We start from the raw sequence: 16,983 nt of genomic DNA, 5'->3' as shown, positions 1-16,983 counted from the left end.
GGAACTAGGCATGCAGCGGTATGTGGTTTGCCAGCAGCAATTCCCCAGCCCCAAGATGACAGAGGCTTGACGCAAGTGGGCTCAGAATAACACAAATCAAGTTTGGGACTGGGTTGGGTGGTGCAATGAGACCACAATGGACACCAGGGAACAGACTACTTGGCCAAAGGTTATGTGGAAGAAGGGAGAAGCATATCTCCCCAAAAACATGGTCCCCAGCTTCTGTAGTGGGCGCCAAAGTCTTGTCCTGTGGGGATGCATTGCGCATGGCAAGAAGGGGCCATTGATTCCATTGGAACTGTTGCCCAAAGTTGTCACAAAGACCAGGTGCTCACATGGCAGGGGGCTCACTTCAGAAGCATATGCCAAACAAGTTATCAAAAGTCTGCTCAATCAATTTTTAAATAGTCTAGAGGTGGAACAGGGTCATAAGATCCTGATTGTTGAAGATGGGGCAGCATCACATAGGGGACCAGAGGCTCAGCAGAATTGGGCAGAATTGGGCATTGAGCAACTGACCCATCTGGCAAATTCTCCTGATCTTAATCTCATTGGGCCCATATGGCGCCTGCTCAAATCATGTGTATTCAAGATCCCTGGAGCTCATAAAAACCGTGACACACTTTTGAAGGCAGCTAACAAGGTCTGGGCCAGCATTTCAGTGGACAATATCAATAAACACACAGGGGATACGGATGCTTGGGTTGAGGCTATCAAAGCTGCCAAGGGAGGGCCAACTGAGTTCTAGTTGATAGTAATCACTTAAATATGTACATTCAATTATACCAAGGTCTGCTTTTTATGTTTTCTCAGAACACAAATTATGATTTTGGTGATGGTTTTTGCCTCATATGGAGGGAAAAGGGGGGAATTCAAATTAAAAGGGATGGCAGACCATCAAAAGACAGCCCATACTGTTCATGGGGATGTGTGGCCTGGAGCAAGAGAATTATCATATGTTATGTTTGCAGTACAGACATTTCTTTGCCCACTCTACATGTTAATTTGAACATGGGTGTATTACAGGAACAGCTGAATGTCATATATACATTTATGTTTATTGTGGATGAGTGGTGGGAGTTTGTGCATTCCAGTTGGAATCAAACTGTTAGCTTCCCATTGCTGTGCTCAGACCCACGTGGTGGCCCGTGGTTTGATCTACTCAATTAGTGTATGCATACAAAGTAAACTACTGTCAAGTGATATTCAAACAGCTGTATTGACACCTATATTGGCACAGTGTTGGTCAGGTCCAAGATTGTGGAAGCAATGGTCATGTCAACCATTAGGACCATTAGGATTGAGTCCAGGGGTCAATCAGGAGCACAAAGACTGCCGCTCAGCTTGTGCTCTGAATTGTCTCCAAAGTCTCCCATAGGGGGGGACCTATTTCTGAGAGCCAATAGGTGGTGTTGGGGTTGGGGTTCCCACTTATTTGGAATGTAGCGCTTGATCATTGGGCACAGGCAAGGGGGGCATGGAGGCAGACTGAGGGCTCCCTTATATAGATATTAATATTGAAATGACTCTCAGTCACATCACTGTTTGTCTAACTAAAGTGTAGCAGTTAATCAAGAAGTTTGTTAGAAATTCAACTAACTACAGAGTGATTAGTGTATGACACTGCTGAATTGGTATTGTTCCAAGTACCAGGTGTGCGTACAACAACAACAACAAATGAGCATTGCCAGCAAAGGATACTGACTCCTAGACATGATATTAGAACATAATATTAAATGCATACAGTTGGACAATTTTGTTAGCTGGTTGGTTGGTTGGTTTAGCTTGGTTTAGCTTGGTTTGGTTAGTTACACATTTATGCCTACAGGGTTGCATTTCTAATTTTTCTCACTTGTAGATTTCTGGTCTGTAACTCACACAATGCAGGTGTGCTCCAAGTTGTAACACACCACTATTGATTCTGTATGTCATGTATTACTGGTGCATGGAACAATAATAGATAAAATACATTCCTGTATCAAAGGCTGTAATGCAGTCATCATTACAGGACTTGACATCAGTGTAATATGAATAGCATGAGCAAGCAGTATACAAGATTCAAAGAATAAAAACAGAAGTGAAGTAGTAGTTGACAGGTGGGTGACTGGTCCTCAGGGTCCACAGTGAGCAGACCCATTACTGTATCTCAGGCAATACTGAAGCTGTGAGTACAGGACTTGATGTCAGTGGGATCTATATGACATGGAAAGGCAGCATACACAGTATGAAGAGAAAGTAAGAAAGTCAAGGTGACCGGTCGCCAACCGGTCCTCAGGGTCCACAGTGAGCAGACCCATTGCTGTATCTCAGGCAATACTGAAGCTGTGAGTACAGGACTTGATGTCAGTGGGATCTATATGACATGGACAGGCAGCATACACAGTATGAAGAGAAAGTAAGAAAGTCAAGGTGACCGGTCGCCAACCGGTCCTCAGGGTCCACAGTGAGCAGACCCATTGCTGTATCTCAGGCAATACTGAAGCTGTGAGTACAGGACTTGAAGCCATTGGGGTCTATATGACATGGACAGGCAGCATACACAGTATGAAGAGAAAGTAAGAAAGTCAAGGTGACCGGTCGCCAACCGGTCCTCAGGGTCCACAGTGAGCAGACCCATTGCTGTATCTCAGGCAATACTGAAGCTGTGAGTACAGGACTTGATGTCAGTGGGATCTATATGACATGGACAGGCAGCATACACAGTATGAAGAGAAAGTAAGAAAGTCAAGGTGACCGGTCGCCAACCGGTCCTCAGGGTCCACAGTGAGCAGACCCATTGCTGTATCTCAGGCAATACTGAAGCTGTGAGTACAGGACTTGATGTCAGTGGGATCTATATGACATGGACAGGCAGCATACACAGTATGAAGAGAAAGTAAGAAAGTCAAGGTGACCGGTCGCCAACCGGTCCTCAGGGTCCACAGTGAGCAGACCCATTGCTGTATCTCAGGCAATACTGAAGCTGTGAGTACAGGACTTGAAGCCATTGGGGTCTATATGACATGGACAGGCAGCATACACAGTATGAAGAGAAAGTAAGAAAGTCAAGGTGACCGGTCGCCAACCGGTCCTCAGGGTCCACAGTGAGCAGACCCATTGCTGTATCTCAGGCAATACTGAAGCTGTGAGTACAGGACTTGATGTCAGTGGGATCTATATGACATGGACAGGCAGCATACACAGTATGAAGAGAAAGTAAGAAAGTCAAGGTGACCGGTCGCCAACCGGTCCTCAGGGTCCACAGTGAGCAGACCCATTGCTGTATCTCAGGCAATACTGAAGCTGTGAGTACAGGACTTGAAGCCATTGGGGTCTATATGACATGGACAGGCAGCATACACAGTATGAAGAGAAAGTAAGAAAGTCAAGGTGACCGGTCGCCGACTGGTCCTCAGGGTCCACAGTGAGCAGACCCATTGCTGTATCTCAGGCAATACTGAAGCTGTGAGTACAGGACTTGATGTCAGTGGGATCTATATGACATGTACAGGCAGCATACACAGTATGAAGAGAAAGTAAGAAAGTCAAGGTGACCGGTCGCCGACCGGTCCTCAGGGTCCACAGTGAGCAGACCCATTGCTGTATCTCAGGCAATACTGAAGCTGTGAGTACAGGACTTGAAGCCATTGGGGTCTATATGACATGGACAGGCAGCATACACAGTATGAAGAGAAAGTAAGAAAGTCAAGGTGACCGGTCGCCGACCGGTCCTCAGGGTCCACAGTGAGCAGACCCATTGCTGTATCTCAGGCAATACTGAAGCTGTGAGTACAGGACTTGATGTCAGTGGGATCTATATGACATGAACAGGGGGCACTCACATCATTAAGGAAAAGGATGGGGGTTTTTCAACTGACCAGTAGTTTGCTGATCAGTCCTCAATGCTGCTATCATGAATCTCTCAAAAATCAATTTTTTTTCACCTCAACAGAATTGCACCAAAATTTGATAGTAGGTGTACAGGGTGTAGTAGACTGCACTGTTAAATTTCTATGCAATTTGGATCACAGGAAAAAGCAGTATCCTGGTTCTTCTCCAAAATTCAGGTGCTTTTTCATACTATAACACAGTTGTGTGTGGTATAGTTGCGTACCAAGTACGCAACTCTGCATGAGTAGTGCGGTGGATGGTCACGTGACTCACCTAACACAATTGTGTGTGATATAGTTGCGTACTTGGTACGCATCTCTGCGTGAGTAGTGTGGTGGGTGGTCACATGATTCACCCCAACATAACTGTGGGTGGTATAGTTGCGTACTTGGTACGCAACTCTCCATGAGTAGTGTGGTGGAGGGTCACATGACTCACCCTAACATAACTGTGTGCGGTATAGTTGCGCACACAACTCCGCATGAGTAGAGCAGTGGGTGGTCATGTGACTCACCCTCACATAACTGTGGGTGGTATAGTTGCGTACCAAGTACGCAACTCTGCATGAGTAGTGCGGTGGGTGGTCACGTGACTCACCCTAACACAATTGTGTGTGATATAGTTGCGTACTTGGTACGCAACTCTACATGAGTAGAGCGGTGGATGGCCACGTGACTCACCCTAACACAGTTGTGTGTGGTATAGTTGCGTACCAAGTACGCAATTCTGCATGAGTAGTGCGGTGGAGGGTCACATGACTCACCCTAACATAACTGTGGGTGGTATAGTTGCGTACTTGGTACGCAACTCTGCACAAGTAGAGTGGTGGGTGGTCATGTGACTCACCCTAACATAACTGTGGGTGGTATAGTTGCGTACTTGGTACGCAACTCTCCATGAGTAGTGCGGTGGAGGGTCACATGACTCACCCTAGCACAGTTGTGTGTGATATAGTTGCGTACTTGGTACGCAACTCTGCATGAGTAGTGCGGTGGATGGTCATGTGACTCACCCTAACACAATTGTGTGTGATATAGTTGCATACCAAGTACGCATCTCTGCATGAGTAGTGCAGTGGATGGTCACATGATTCACCCTAATATAACTGTGGGTGGTATAGTTGCGTACCAAGTACGCAACTCTGCATGAGTAGAGCAGTGGATGGTCACGTGACTCACCCTAACATAACTGTGTGCAATATAGTTGCGTACGCAACCCTGCATGAGTAGAGCGGTGGGTGGTCATGTGACTCACCCTAACACAATTGTGTGTGATATAGTTGCGTACCAAGTACGCAACTCTGCATGAGTAGAGTGATGGGTGGTCATGTGACTCACCCTAACATAACTGTGGGTGGTATAGTTGCGTACCAAGTATGCAACTCTGCCCAAGTAGAGCAGTTGGTGGTCATGTGACTCACCCTAACACAGTTGTGTGTGGTATAGTTGCGTACCAAGTACGCAACTCTGCATGAGTAGTGCAGTGGAGGGTCACATGACTCACCCTAACATAACTGTGGGTGGTATAGTTGCGTACCAAGTCCGCAACTCTGCACAAGTAGAGCGGTGGGTGGTCATGTGACTCACCCTAACATAACTGTGTGCAATATAGTTGCGTACGCAACCCTGCATGAGTAGAGCAGTGGGTGGTCATGTGACTCACCCTAACACAATTGTGTGTGATATAGTTGCGTACCAAGTACGCAACTCTGCATGAGTAGAGTGATGGGTGGTCATGTGACTCACCCTAACATGATTGTGGGTCATATAGCTGCGTACTTGGTACGCAACTGTGAGTACAAGGAGTAATCATTGATCATGTGACTCACCCTAACATTGACCATGGTGCTATACTTCTGCATGTTGTACGCAATTCTGTGTGGCATGGGTGGTCAGTTGTCACATGACTCACCCTAACTTAGGGGATGGTGGTATTGCTGTGTGTAAAGTACGCAACTTTTTGTAGGAGGGCTGATGCTTTCCCTATAATCCACCCTAACACCATATGTGGGTTGTGTCCACCTGGTTCCCACCCTGTGCCATCTCACAGTTCACCCTGCAGTGTAGCTTGGGCCACCCTGCAGTGTAGCTTGGTTCAACCTACCACCAACCTACTACTTTGTAATAACCTAAGGGTTGCCTGATACAGGACTTATGAGCGGTTTTTTGCGCAAGATGTTATTCGCTAACTCCTTGCGTCAAGCACCTAGCTTTGGACAATCCCTACAGCAAATCAGCAGATCTGGCAATTGTGATATGTGCGGGTTTTTTGCAAGCGGGTGTTTCAGCTGTCTAGGAGCGCTACTTGCAGAGTTCTGGCAAAACTCGTGGTATGCGGGCGATCAGAGCCTGTCAGCCTTATAGCAATTTGGTACTACGTGGGACCAACGCTAGTTTGATTATTAATAGCGAAAGGCGAGTCCGTTCACGTGATTTCCCTCGTGCTAGTACTGGAGGTCCTCTTGTTGTCGATAAAAGCCTACAGCAAGTCAATTTTACAATGTTGTGACCCAACTGTAAGGTTGGTCACACGCTAGTGGGTTGGGCGCTTGGGGCCGTACTACTACAAACAAAGCTATACAACTACTATCTAAGGCTATACTAAGGTTACGTAAGGTAACTGTCTACTTGACTAAACTACTGGCAAGGGGGGCTTAGCCCTGGAGGTGTGGTGAGCGCAATAAAGGGTGAGCTTCTGAACTACTAAGGGCCGGCTACTTAGCTGGCTGGGGATGATCCTCCTCAATGGTATGAGACAAGGTAAAATCAACTTGGTGTCTCCAAGCAATTTTCCTGCTGTTTATATAGACAAGGCACACTATTTACATTGTTGTGACCCAACTGTAAGGTTGGTCACACACTAGTGGGTTGGGCGCTTGGGGCCATACTACTACAAACAAGGCTATGCAACTACTATCTAAGGCTATACTGGGGTTACGTAAGGTAACCGTCTACTGACTAAACTACTGGCAAGGGGGGCTTAGCCCTGGAGGTGTGGTAAGCGCAATAAGGGGTAAGCTACTGAACTACTAAGGGCCGGCTACTTAGCTGGCTGGGGGTGTTCCTCCTCAATGGTATGAGACAAGGTAAAATTGACTTGGGGTCTCCAAGCAATTTTCCTGCTGTATATATAGACAATACTACTAACTACATGTGGTCTGTGCGTGTGTGAATAGAAGCCTACATGTGAAAAGAGAAGCGTGCTGCGGACTGCGCAGAAGCGTGGATTTCTCCTAAGCGCCCTTGGCACGGCATCTCGGCGCGGCATCTCGGCATAATAAGCGCCGAGATCACGTGATCGAAAAACAAAAGATATCAAGTCCGTAAAAAATACTAAAAATAATAGAAAAATCGTGCGATTCCAATGGTATAAGTAAGGAGGTTATAACATATATAAGGGGGCTTTTTCTGCCTCTTAAAGACCCATCCTATTCTATCTCACTCTCACTCTTGTTCATACTTTGTAATTAGTTAAACTATTAATATATATTTGTTTCTATATACAATATACTTCTTTCTACATTCTCTGGTCCTATATCTAATCAGAAACAGTATCAGCCACACCAACCTATGCTTCAGTGTGCCTCACATTAAATGACCCCTACACTTGAATCCTGCTTCATAATCTACTCTGAAAATGAAATTCTACTAGGAGATCCATCAATTCCGGATCGTTTGACATATATATCACGTGACATGGTCCATATTTACATTTGACATGTTATGTAATCCGCTTAGATATTGAAATCCTGCTAAGTAACCACGTGATTCCGAGTCGATTCATATACATATCAAGGGTATTTGAAAATGTCATATGAAATCTGACATTGATGCCCTAATAGGGCATTGGATTTCCATTTTGGGAAGTCGACACTACCATAAATGGAAAGAGCGGACTCAATAACCCTAGTCTACAGCTTTTGCTAGTCTCTCAGTATAAGCATATAGCCCTCTAATTCACTTAGCCAGCAAATTTCATCACTTGATTGAGCAAAGTTGCCCTAATCGAGTGATGAAATTGCAAACAAGTTGTCCACGAATTTCATCATTCGATTAGAGGAACTTTGCCTAATCGAATGACGAGATTCACGGACAACTTGTGTCGCAATTTCATCATTCGATTAGGGCAACTTTGTTCAATCGAGTGATGAAATTCCAGCTACTGGCCAATAGTCAATAGGAATTGCTGATAAAGCCTGATAATAGTAATTGTGTTAAAAGAGGGTTAAGTTACTATATATACTGGGCCAATGTGTGAACTTTCTAGGGTAATCAAGGCCGCTCTTTCCATTTATGGTGGTGTCCACTTCCTAAAATGGCAGGAAGATGCCTAATTTGGGCATTTAAGGTGGTTTGAAAATAAATATTTGCAATTCTCATGATATATATGGATCAACTCAGAATCTGCAGGTTTATTGGTAGGATTTCAATTTCAGGGTCCACTTCTATATCAGATAAGTGAGGGGGAGGGGATGGCATTAGTGTGTAAACTAGAATATTGCAGGAGCTGTATCTTATGATCTAGCTGGATTCAGGGTCTGGGAAGGGTCTATTTCAAGAGCTGTAGGTGGCTGTGCTCCGAATCTGCCAAGAGAATGCGCATATATGGACCCTTTTTGACCCAAATTTCCCCACTACCCCTCTGGTTTTTCAAGCAAATATAGGCTTTGGTAATGCTTGTGCAACAAGCAATATGGGTCATAGGACCGGTTTCAACGCGACGACGTAAGGCTCCAAGGGAGGCCTTGTTTTGTTTGTCCCAAAAGGCAGCATCTTGATTATTGGAAGGTCGCAGAGTGGTGCCTTCAACGATTTCTAGGACCTCAATGTCCTGAAACATGTCTTCCATTTGAATCTTCCATACTTGATAGTCTTCCTGTCCTTGTAGCTTCGAAATGGAGTAGTTTTTATTGGCAATGATGATAGTATTACCTGTGCTAGACGTAGGTGGGGCCATTGCTGAACGATTCTGAGATGGTGGAGGTGTCGGATATTCGATGCGATTGAATGATAGTAAGTAGAGTCGATCCTCGATAGGTAAACGGCAAATAACGTCGCCTGAATGCGCGTCTAGAAGCTGCTCGTAAAAGTCGAGCTGTTTGCGTGCAAAGTGGTATTCAGTAGAGCCAAGCTGTAGCTCGAATAATCGATCGTTAAGATCGTAGCCGACGGTATCAAACGATGTGTCGGACGAGGAATTGGGTAAAGGTGCGTCTAAAACGATAGGATGCAAGTAAAAGAGATCAGAGGTCTCTGTCAATAAGTCAACGTTGGCAGGTGGCAACGGCGTAGACGATGGAGAATGCTCGGGCGTCGATGAACGATAGTTTGACAGCGTGGGCAAGCGGTAGTGAGCTCAGTAACTCTCGGGGCTCATAACCTATTGAACTAGATATCTAAGATCGTAGTTCAGCTATAATATATGCAGTGGTTTTAAAGCGATACCGAGCTCGCTGGACTTTGGTGGTAAGAAAGTAAAACAGTAAAATTGAGATGAACAAACTGCGACTTGAATAGTCGCTTAAATACATGATTCGGGAGCTATAAGAGCGCGTAACACAAGCAGCGAATAACACATCTTCTAAGGTTATTCGTATAGTCACTATGAGACAATTTGAGTAGAGACAAATGTAAGAGGGAGATAGAAAGGAACTTTAATCTAAATCTAAAGTCTCGTTTAATAGGGCTTTCATAGGACCAAGGTATGTCCTAATCGCTTGCCTTATGTAACTAATACACGCAACAGGCAATTGTTTTATGTCAGAGAGTCTGACTGACGGCTCCCGACTGGGTTCCCGACCCCTGCCGACACCTACTGAAATACCCGAACCTTGGAAAATCCGACCTACGGAAATATCCCGACCCCTCGAAGACGACGAAGATCCGACCCCTGGGAAAGTCCGCCCCCCAGGCCAAAAGTCCGACCCCGGAAGATTGCAAGAATCCGACCCCCCAGGAGGCCGCAAGGATCCGACCCTCAGGCAAAGTCCGACCCTTGAGCGGAGATCCGACCTCGGAGGACGACAGAAATCCGACCCTCTAATGGAGATCCGACCCCGGCAAGAGTCCGACCCCAGAAGAAGACGAGGATCCGAACCCCACCAGGGACCGGACTTTCACATCCGCACCCCGACCGAGCATACCTACCTCCGGTAGGGTACGGATTCCCGGGCATCCGACCCGCAGGGTCGGACTATCCGTAGCTTTTGGGTACACGGTGTATGCACCTCGCCGCTCATCCGCAGCGCCCTGTCTAAGGTGTTGCGGAAAGGGCAACTGATACTATCAGGGACGATTCGGAGTTCTAACTTTGAGTTATGTTCGGAGCATTTTACTTTCTATGTTGAAATACTAGAAGACTATTTCCCGAAGTTTTTCGAGCTGTGAAATGCCTTTGCCCTATATGTACAGTAGATACGAGCGACAGCAATGTACTCTATGTGTTCCGATTTCATACGCATTCCCATATGTTGTGACTTACCCGACGGCTAAGGCTTCACTCATAGATTGAGGCGTACCTCGCACGTTGGGCCTTACTCGAGCGGGGCCTGATTGGAGCAGAAAGTTGTGTAGCACGACAGACTGTTATATTGCGTAAGCAAAAGAAATACATCGTACTGGGCCTCATAAACGTCCATGGATATACACAAAGCACACTACGGACCATTCGGTATCTATTCTCCACCTAAAAGTAAATATATGACTACACATCGACCACATCAACAGTGCTCACCTCACTCTCAGCGTACAAAGCATCGGTGCCACTGGTCACCAAGTAACAGAGGCTTGTCATGGTCCACTTGAAGGCTGCCTTGAGGGCCAATGGTGCACACATTTCTGAAGCGGGGAAAGAGCCGGAGCATATCTGATGGAATCCAGAAAACTAGCTGTGAGTCGGAGTTGCGCGCCCACCCATCCCGGCCGATCGTCAGTCCACTGGAGATCGCACGATAAGGCTCCCTCTGGTCCAAGGTCGAAGAGGCAGATCTGGATAAGTCGTATGCAGCGCCCCTTCCTGGTGTCTTCCATACTCGAACCGTCGAGTCATCCGAGCCTGAGACGATGTATGCACCGTCGGGTGAACATGCCACCGAGTTGATCCCACCTTGATGTCCTTCAAGTGGATTGCATGCAGGAGCCCCATCTTCCACCCTCCACACTCCAATCCTTCCATCATCCGAGCCAGATACGATGTGATTGCCGTCGGGTGAGAACACAATTGACCTTACCCAGTCCTGATGTGCCATGAGAGGACCGAGAGCCAACTTGCCACTGTGCGAGTCGAAAATGCGGATAGCGCCATCATCGGATCCGGAAGCAATGAGTCTGCCGTCAGGCGAGAACGTCACTGACATTATACGCCCTTTATGCCGCAGCGACCCAAACGGACGAAACACGCGTGATAGCGCCTGCGAGCCCCATATCCGGATCTCCCCGTCGTCAGACCCAGAAACAACATGCTTGCCGTCGGGGGAGAATGCCGCTGAGTTGACCTCGTCGTCGTGTGTTCTGACCAGGTCTGTAGGTGTCAGAGTGCCATCATCCACATCCCACATGCGTATGGTCTTGTCCGACGATGCAGAAACAACGTGCTTATTATCAGGTGAGAACAAAACTGACTGTATGTTTTTTTCATGCCCTCGGAGTGGACCGGATAGCAGCTTGCCCCTTGTGGCATCCCACAGATATATGCGTTTGTCGTCGTCGCCAGAAACAAGGTACCTGCCATCGAGTGAGAACGCCACCGAGTTGATCCGACCGGTGCGTGCGACAAGTGGCCGGAGAGCGGGAGTGCCATTGTGTGCGTTGAACATGTAGATTGCTTCGTCAATACCCGCTGCGGCGATGCGTGAGCCATCAGGCGAGATCGCAACCGACAAGACAGCCTTGGTGGGTGCATTGGAGTAAAAGGTGTGAGATGATGTCGAGTCGAGTACATTCCACATTTTGACTGTACGGTCTTCTGAGCATGATGCGACTCGTGTGCCGTCGGGTGAGAACGCAGCGGAGGAAACCGATCCGTTGTGTGTGCCAAGTAGGTAAGGGTTGGAGTAGTCGTTCTCTACATCCCATATATACACGCACCTATCATAAGAGCCAGTGACGAGTTTGTCTCCAAGCGGCGAAAACCCGATGGATGTGATTACGGAGTTGTGTGCTTTGGGTGGGGAGTGTGTGGCGGTGCCGTCCTGTAGACTCCAGACGCGCAGTTCACCGGAATAATGGCCAGTGACAAGGTACTTGCTGTTTGGCGAAAAGGCAATTGACCGCACTGAGGATTGATGAGCATCGAATGGAAAAGGGAGAGACTTGCTGGTGGGTGCATCGTAAACAACAATGGGACACTCTTTGCTATCCAAGCCACATGCGATATGCTTGCCATCAGGAGAGAATGCTGTGCAGTTGACTATTGAAGGATGGCGTTTGATGGAGCTGGGTATCAGACTGCCGTTGCCACTGTCCCACATCCGCGTTGTCTTGTCTATGGACCCTGAGAGGATGTGCTTGCCGTCAGGTGAGAACAATACTGGCGCCATTCCTCTTTCATGCCCTTTGACGATGTCATATATGCAACTGCCTGTCTGCGCGTCTCGCACAAGGATTGTACAGTCGTCAGAGCCAGAGACAAGCAACAGTCCATCGGGAGAGAACGCTACGGATTTGACTTTCCTGGTATGCCCCCCGAGGGGGCCAAGAGCAACCGTTCCATTGTGGGTATAAAATACATGTACTGTGCCATCTTCGAATCCAATTGCAAATCGAGACCCATCAGGAGAGAATGCCAGCGAGAGGGCTTTTGAGTCCATCGGCCATGATGCTAGTAGCGCCGTTTGACTTTGTTCCACCGCAGATCCTTCCAAGCCTAGAAGATCCCGAGTATGACTCCAGTACTGCTTGTATACCAAGCTTGTCCGATGGCAAAATGGCAATGCCGAGATGTATATATGCGGCGTCGACTGCGAAACAGATCCAGCAGCATACTTTGACACGAAGATCCACGAGTCGTCCAGCAGCCTGACAAGATCTGGTGGTGTATCTTCAACCTATCACCCATCATCAGCCTCATACTAATACTGCTCTACTCAAATGCCTTACCGTCACCCATGGCTTGAGCGCCGACAGCATACCCATCCCTTTGTCCAGCGTACGCTTCAGGCTCATCACCTCCATCCAGAACAGCAGTCGGTATGACAGGAGCTCCTTCAGCCCTTTCCGCACTATCTCACACGGCGCGCTCTTGACTACATGGTCTCCCCAGTGGTGCGCTACGTATGACAGCGTTGACGAGATTGACCTTGCTATCCGATCTTCTAGGTCTTGCACTTCGCTATCGGGTATAAACGACGCCTCTAGACTACAGATGTTGAATCGCAGCTGTTCTTCCATCACCAAGAAGCACCGTTCGGCAAGCAGCTGACTGTGCTTTGTTTCGTCGCAGTAGAACTTGGTCGACCGCGCCTCATCAAACATAAAGTCGGGGAACGATGCATGCAGCGTGGTGACCATCTTAGTTGCTTGCGACACGTGCAACACCGAATACAGAGGCTGCAGCAGTATGTTAGCCTTTGTCGCTTTGATCCCCGTCAGGGATGCCAGTGTATCGATGTCCACCGGCTCCCGCGTGCAAACTGCGGTCCAGAGAACCAGTTGCATCTGTTGCTGCTCATGGGGGTTTCGGCCAGTTTGGCGTATTGCAGCCTCCAGGATTGTGGTATACAGGTCGTCAATATCCGAGTGTTCATAGCCCGAGCTTGACGACGAACTGAGAATGGCCCCGAGCCGATCTGGGTCGACCATGGTGCCCATCTGTCGGACATATCGAATGGCGGTGGCGGCATATATGAAAAGTCTTCCGGATAGCTTAGTAAGCTGGGTCAAATCGTGCTCGGACACGCTGTCTCCAAGCTCTTCACGAAGGTATAGCTCGATGTCTGCCTCGACCATCGACCTCTCGATCTCGTGCAGTACGCATATCGACCGACTCAGGTCGGATCGGGCCTCGACCCTGTGGCGGATGTTGGGTTCGGGTCGACTGGCGACGAAGAACTTGAGAGGCAAGTTGGGAGCAATCCTGAAAAGCACGTCTAGGATCATTCGTACCCCGTTCACGTTGCTGCATTCGTCAAGTGCATCGATCACGACCACAAGTCCGTCGGGTATATCGTCCTTCGCCTGCATGATCGGCTCTTTGATCAGCCTCTCGCATTGTTCCGTTATAGCCCGGGTCCCGATGTCAGGATTGCTCCCCAGTACCTTCACGACCGCTGATTGGAAGCTCATGGAGTACAGTGCAAGCTGATATGTGATCGTTGGTATGATTCGTCCTACGTCCTTGCACTCACTGGAAGTTCGCGTGCAGAAAAAGCTCGCACCAAGAAGTCCTCGTGACTTGAGCGACTCGGCAAACGTATATGCGATGGTAGTCTTGCCTGTGCCAGCCATGCCGTTCATCCAGTATATGTTGGGCTTCCGAGGATCGACTGACCATTGGTCAAGCTCGGACAGGATCTGGGTTCGTGTGTGTTTGGTACAGGCTCGGCGATCGACCTCGGTTGAGAGAGTGGAGTTATGTGCAGCTAATCTGGATGGGAACAACTTATCGAGGCGGCTATTCTGTTATCGATCGACTCAGCCTAACATCTCCTTGTGAACATATTCCAACGTACCGCAGTCTGCTCCACTACACTACTCCATATATCCATGGTCGCATCGGTCTGTTATCCACCATGAGCAACTCACCAAGCTGCCAACTGGTACTGACCTGCAGCTGGCGAAAGGCGCTCTCAATGCCACGATATGCCGCCAGGACTTCCTTCCGGTATTGCTCGGCCTTGTCCATGTTGCGTTCTATGGGCTGATCTCGCCATTTCTTGATCACTTCCGTTTGTTTCTCGATCGACCTGTGCATCCTATGAGTTGCTTTATCTCATCTGACCCTTGGTGCTAACCTTTTCATTCTAGTTATGCAGTCCGACATATGAGCAGAGTTCGACCTCGGCACATGATAGGCTAAGGAACCGCTCAAGGCCTGAAGCTCCTGTAAGAGTGCTTCATACTCCGTCTCGTACCCTGGGTCTATCTGCGTTTGCGCGAATGCGTCAGTAGATTGCATTCGCTTCATTGTGCAGATCGTATGCGACTGACCTTGAGTGTCTCGAAACATGATATCACGTCGGTGATAACGGCTTGAAGTGGCGGAAATACACCCGCACTTTGACTCAAGTCTTTAAGCGCCGCGCCAACACGTTGTAAGCGTGGCCTTTTCGCTGTATTTTTCTGAGAAGCTGGCGTCCTAGGACCCGCGACAGGTGCTGACTCATGAGGAGAGGACGGGGTCAGACCACCCCTTATACTGTCCTCGATAGCAGGCGGAGGTGCGGTCGACATATCACGAGGGACTGGGGTGGCAGATTGCATTTGAGACGTTTCTCCCGAGGCGTTTGAGGTTTGAGTCGCATTATTGGAACTTGAAGCGGGCTCTGGGGTCGTTACATTTGACCGTGGGCGCTTTGCGATCTTAGACACCCAGCAGTCAAGCGGGCCCCGTTTGGCGCGGGGCGTGGAAGACATGTAAGTAAATATGTGGGGAAGCTAGGTATTCTTAATCATCCGAGCCCTTAATGACTGAAATTGACCTACAAGTACTGCTCGGGGTAACTTGAATCGCCAACCAAGTACAGAACTAGCTCGTCTGAGGTGGTTAGGGGAAGCCCAGCCAGGCAACACAGCCACATATAAATCGGTAAACGCCCGGTTGCAGATTATGATTATCAGAATTGTGCTTGGAAATCGCCAGAAGCGCTCGTACTTTCAGGCTCGCACTGCAGAGGTGAGTATGTGCTGTCGAAGCCAAGGACTGGAGATGCGGAGCACTCCGGATTTCTTACGACTCACTTTGCGTGTATTTACGAATTTTTTTTATGCTGGTGAGTATTCGCCAGCAACATCATAATCTGGTTTTAATGTAACTTTTCGTCTTTTCGTCTTTTCGTCTTCGCAAGTGGTCCGAAGGTGGATGAACAAGCATTTCAATCGATAAATAAAACTACAGTATATGATAATGCATGAACGGGCGCAAGGCCTTTTTTCGGAATCCTATTATAGTCGTGTTGGAGCCCAGCCCCATGATAGAATACAAAATACCGGGGAGCACCCCGCGAATCAGAGAGAGAGATCCAGTGTTTCATAGCATATACTAGCGATGGATAAGAACATAAAGGAGAAAAGATAAAAGATTAAGGTAAATGTGAGCCTGGTAATTGTGCGTGTGTCTATCGGACGCGTCCAGCCGCGGAAATAAAAGAGAATAAGGTAGAATAGAGCTCCAGGGACGAGAGGATAACATCCATGTTAAAGTAGGTTGGGCAGCGAAGGCTTGAAATCAGGGTATTGAAATTCCCAGCCTTGACATGACACGGTGAGCCCCAAAAGTACGGAAAATCCGCATGACGTCCAGATTTTGTCAGACATCCGTACCTCGACGACACGGGGGTGAGTTGGGGATGCGGACTCATGGAAAAACTGGTCGGATTCCGCCAACACTCCGCATATAACGCGCGATTTTTTACGTTCAGAAGATCCACACTTTTGGGGCCCACCGTGCGATCAATATGAATGGCCGACTTATCATGACCACGGGGGAACTTTTTTGCGAAGTCTATCTTTGCGCTGGATCTCCAGTTGTGCGATTATGATTTGTGGACATATGCTCATGTAAACCATTGTGAAGATTTATGAATTCGTACGTGACAAATTGGAAGCGTGTAAATACCGGTGGTTCAAAGTTACGTGTGATCGAGGCCGGTGTAGGAGCGGATCAGTGATGCAATCGTACTGGGGCAATCAACGTATTCTTCTAGAAAGGTGTATTACGTACTTCCCATTTGGGAATACCAACATTGTTCATAGGACTAAGCCGAATTTATTGGAGCTAAACATATAACTGCGATTCCATGTGTCTTTGAAGCATGTAGATATCAGATGGCTTAAGGCCTCTGATAGTTAGGTCAACTTGCCTCAAATCGTAACCAACGAAATGGCAAGGGAGCCATTACAATCCAAGGGGTCTAGACCCAGCACTCCAGGGTGTAGATCTTGGGATCGCAAGATCAAT

At 48.0% G+C, this 16,983-nt stretch overlaps 4 protein-coding genes across 4 annotated transcripts; 2 read left to right on the top strand and 2 right to left on the bottom strand.

Annotated features, from left to right (window-relative positions):
• Positions 1-136: 136 nt before the first annotated feature.
• Positions 137-748, top strand: RhiXN_11247 (DDE superfamily endonuclease; the record flags this gene model as incomplete). The annotated part of the gene is made up of 1 exon (XM_043331062.1): positions 137-748. The coding sequence occupies one exon, from the start codon at positions 137-139 to the stop codon at positions 746-748; it is 612 nt and encodes a 203-aa protein (XP_043186407.1).
• Positions 749-8,418: 7,670 nt separating this feature from the next.
• RhiXN_11246 (uncharacterized protein) lies at positions 8,419-9,400 on the bottom strand (the record flags this gene model as incomplete). Its single annotated transcript, XM_043331061.1, has 3 exons — positions 8,419-9,083; positions 9,139-9,257; positions 9,315-9,400. 3 exons carry the CDS (start codon positions 9,398-9,400, stop codon positions 8,419-8,421), a joined length of 870 nt encoding a protein of 289 aa, XP_043186406.1.
• A 226-nt stretch (positions 9,401-9,626) lies between these two features.
• RhiXN_11245 (uncharacterized protein) lies at positions 9,627-10,025 on the top strand (the record flags this gene model as incomplete). Its single annotated transcript, XM_043331060.1, has 1 exon — positions 9,627-10,025. One exon carries the CDS (start codon positions 9,627-9,629, stop codon positions 10,023-10,025), a length of 399 nt encoding a protein of 132 aa, XP_043186405.1.
• A 584-nt stretch (positions 10,026-10,609) lies between these two features.
• On the bottom strand, positions 10,610-15,440 carry RhiXN_11244 (peptidase C14; the record flags this gene model as incomplete). Its single annotated transcript, XM_043331059.1, has 6 exons — positions 10,610-12,913; positions 12,966-14,483; positions 14,537-14,584; positions 14,632-14,770; positions 14,819-14,949; positions 15,015-15,440. The coding sequence occupies 6 exons, from the start codon at positions 15,438-15,440 to the stop codon at positions 10,610-10,612; spliced, it is 4,566 nt and encodes a 1,521-aa protein (XP_043186404.1).
• Positions 15,441-16,983: the final 1,543 nt, after the last annotated feature.

Source organism: Rhizoctonia solani, chromosome 14 (genome assembly GCF_016906535.1).
Source record: "Rhizoctonia solani chromosome 14, complete sequence".
In the NCBI taxonomy this organism is placed as follows: domain Eukaryota; kingdom Fungi; phylum Basidiomycota; class Agaricomycetes; order Cantharellales; family Ceratobasidiaceae; genus Rhizoctonia; species Rhizoctonia solani.
The sequence above is the reverse complement of the archived record's forward strand: the minus strand, read 5'-3'. Positions and strand labels throughout refer to the sequence as shown.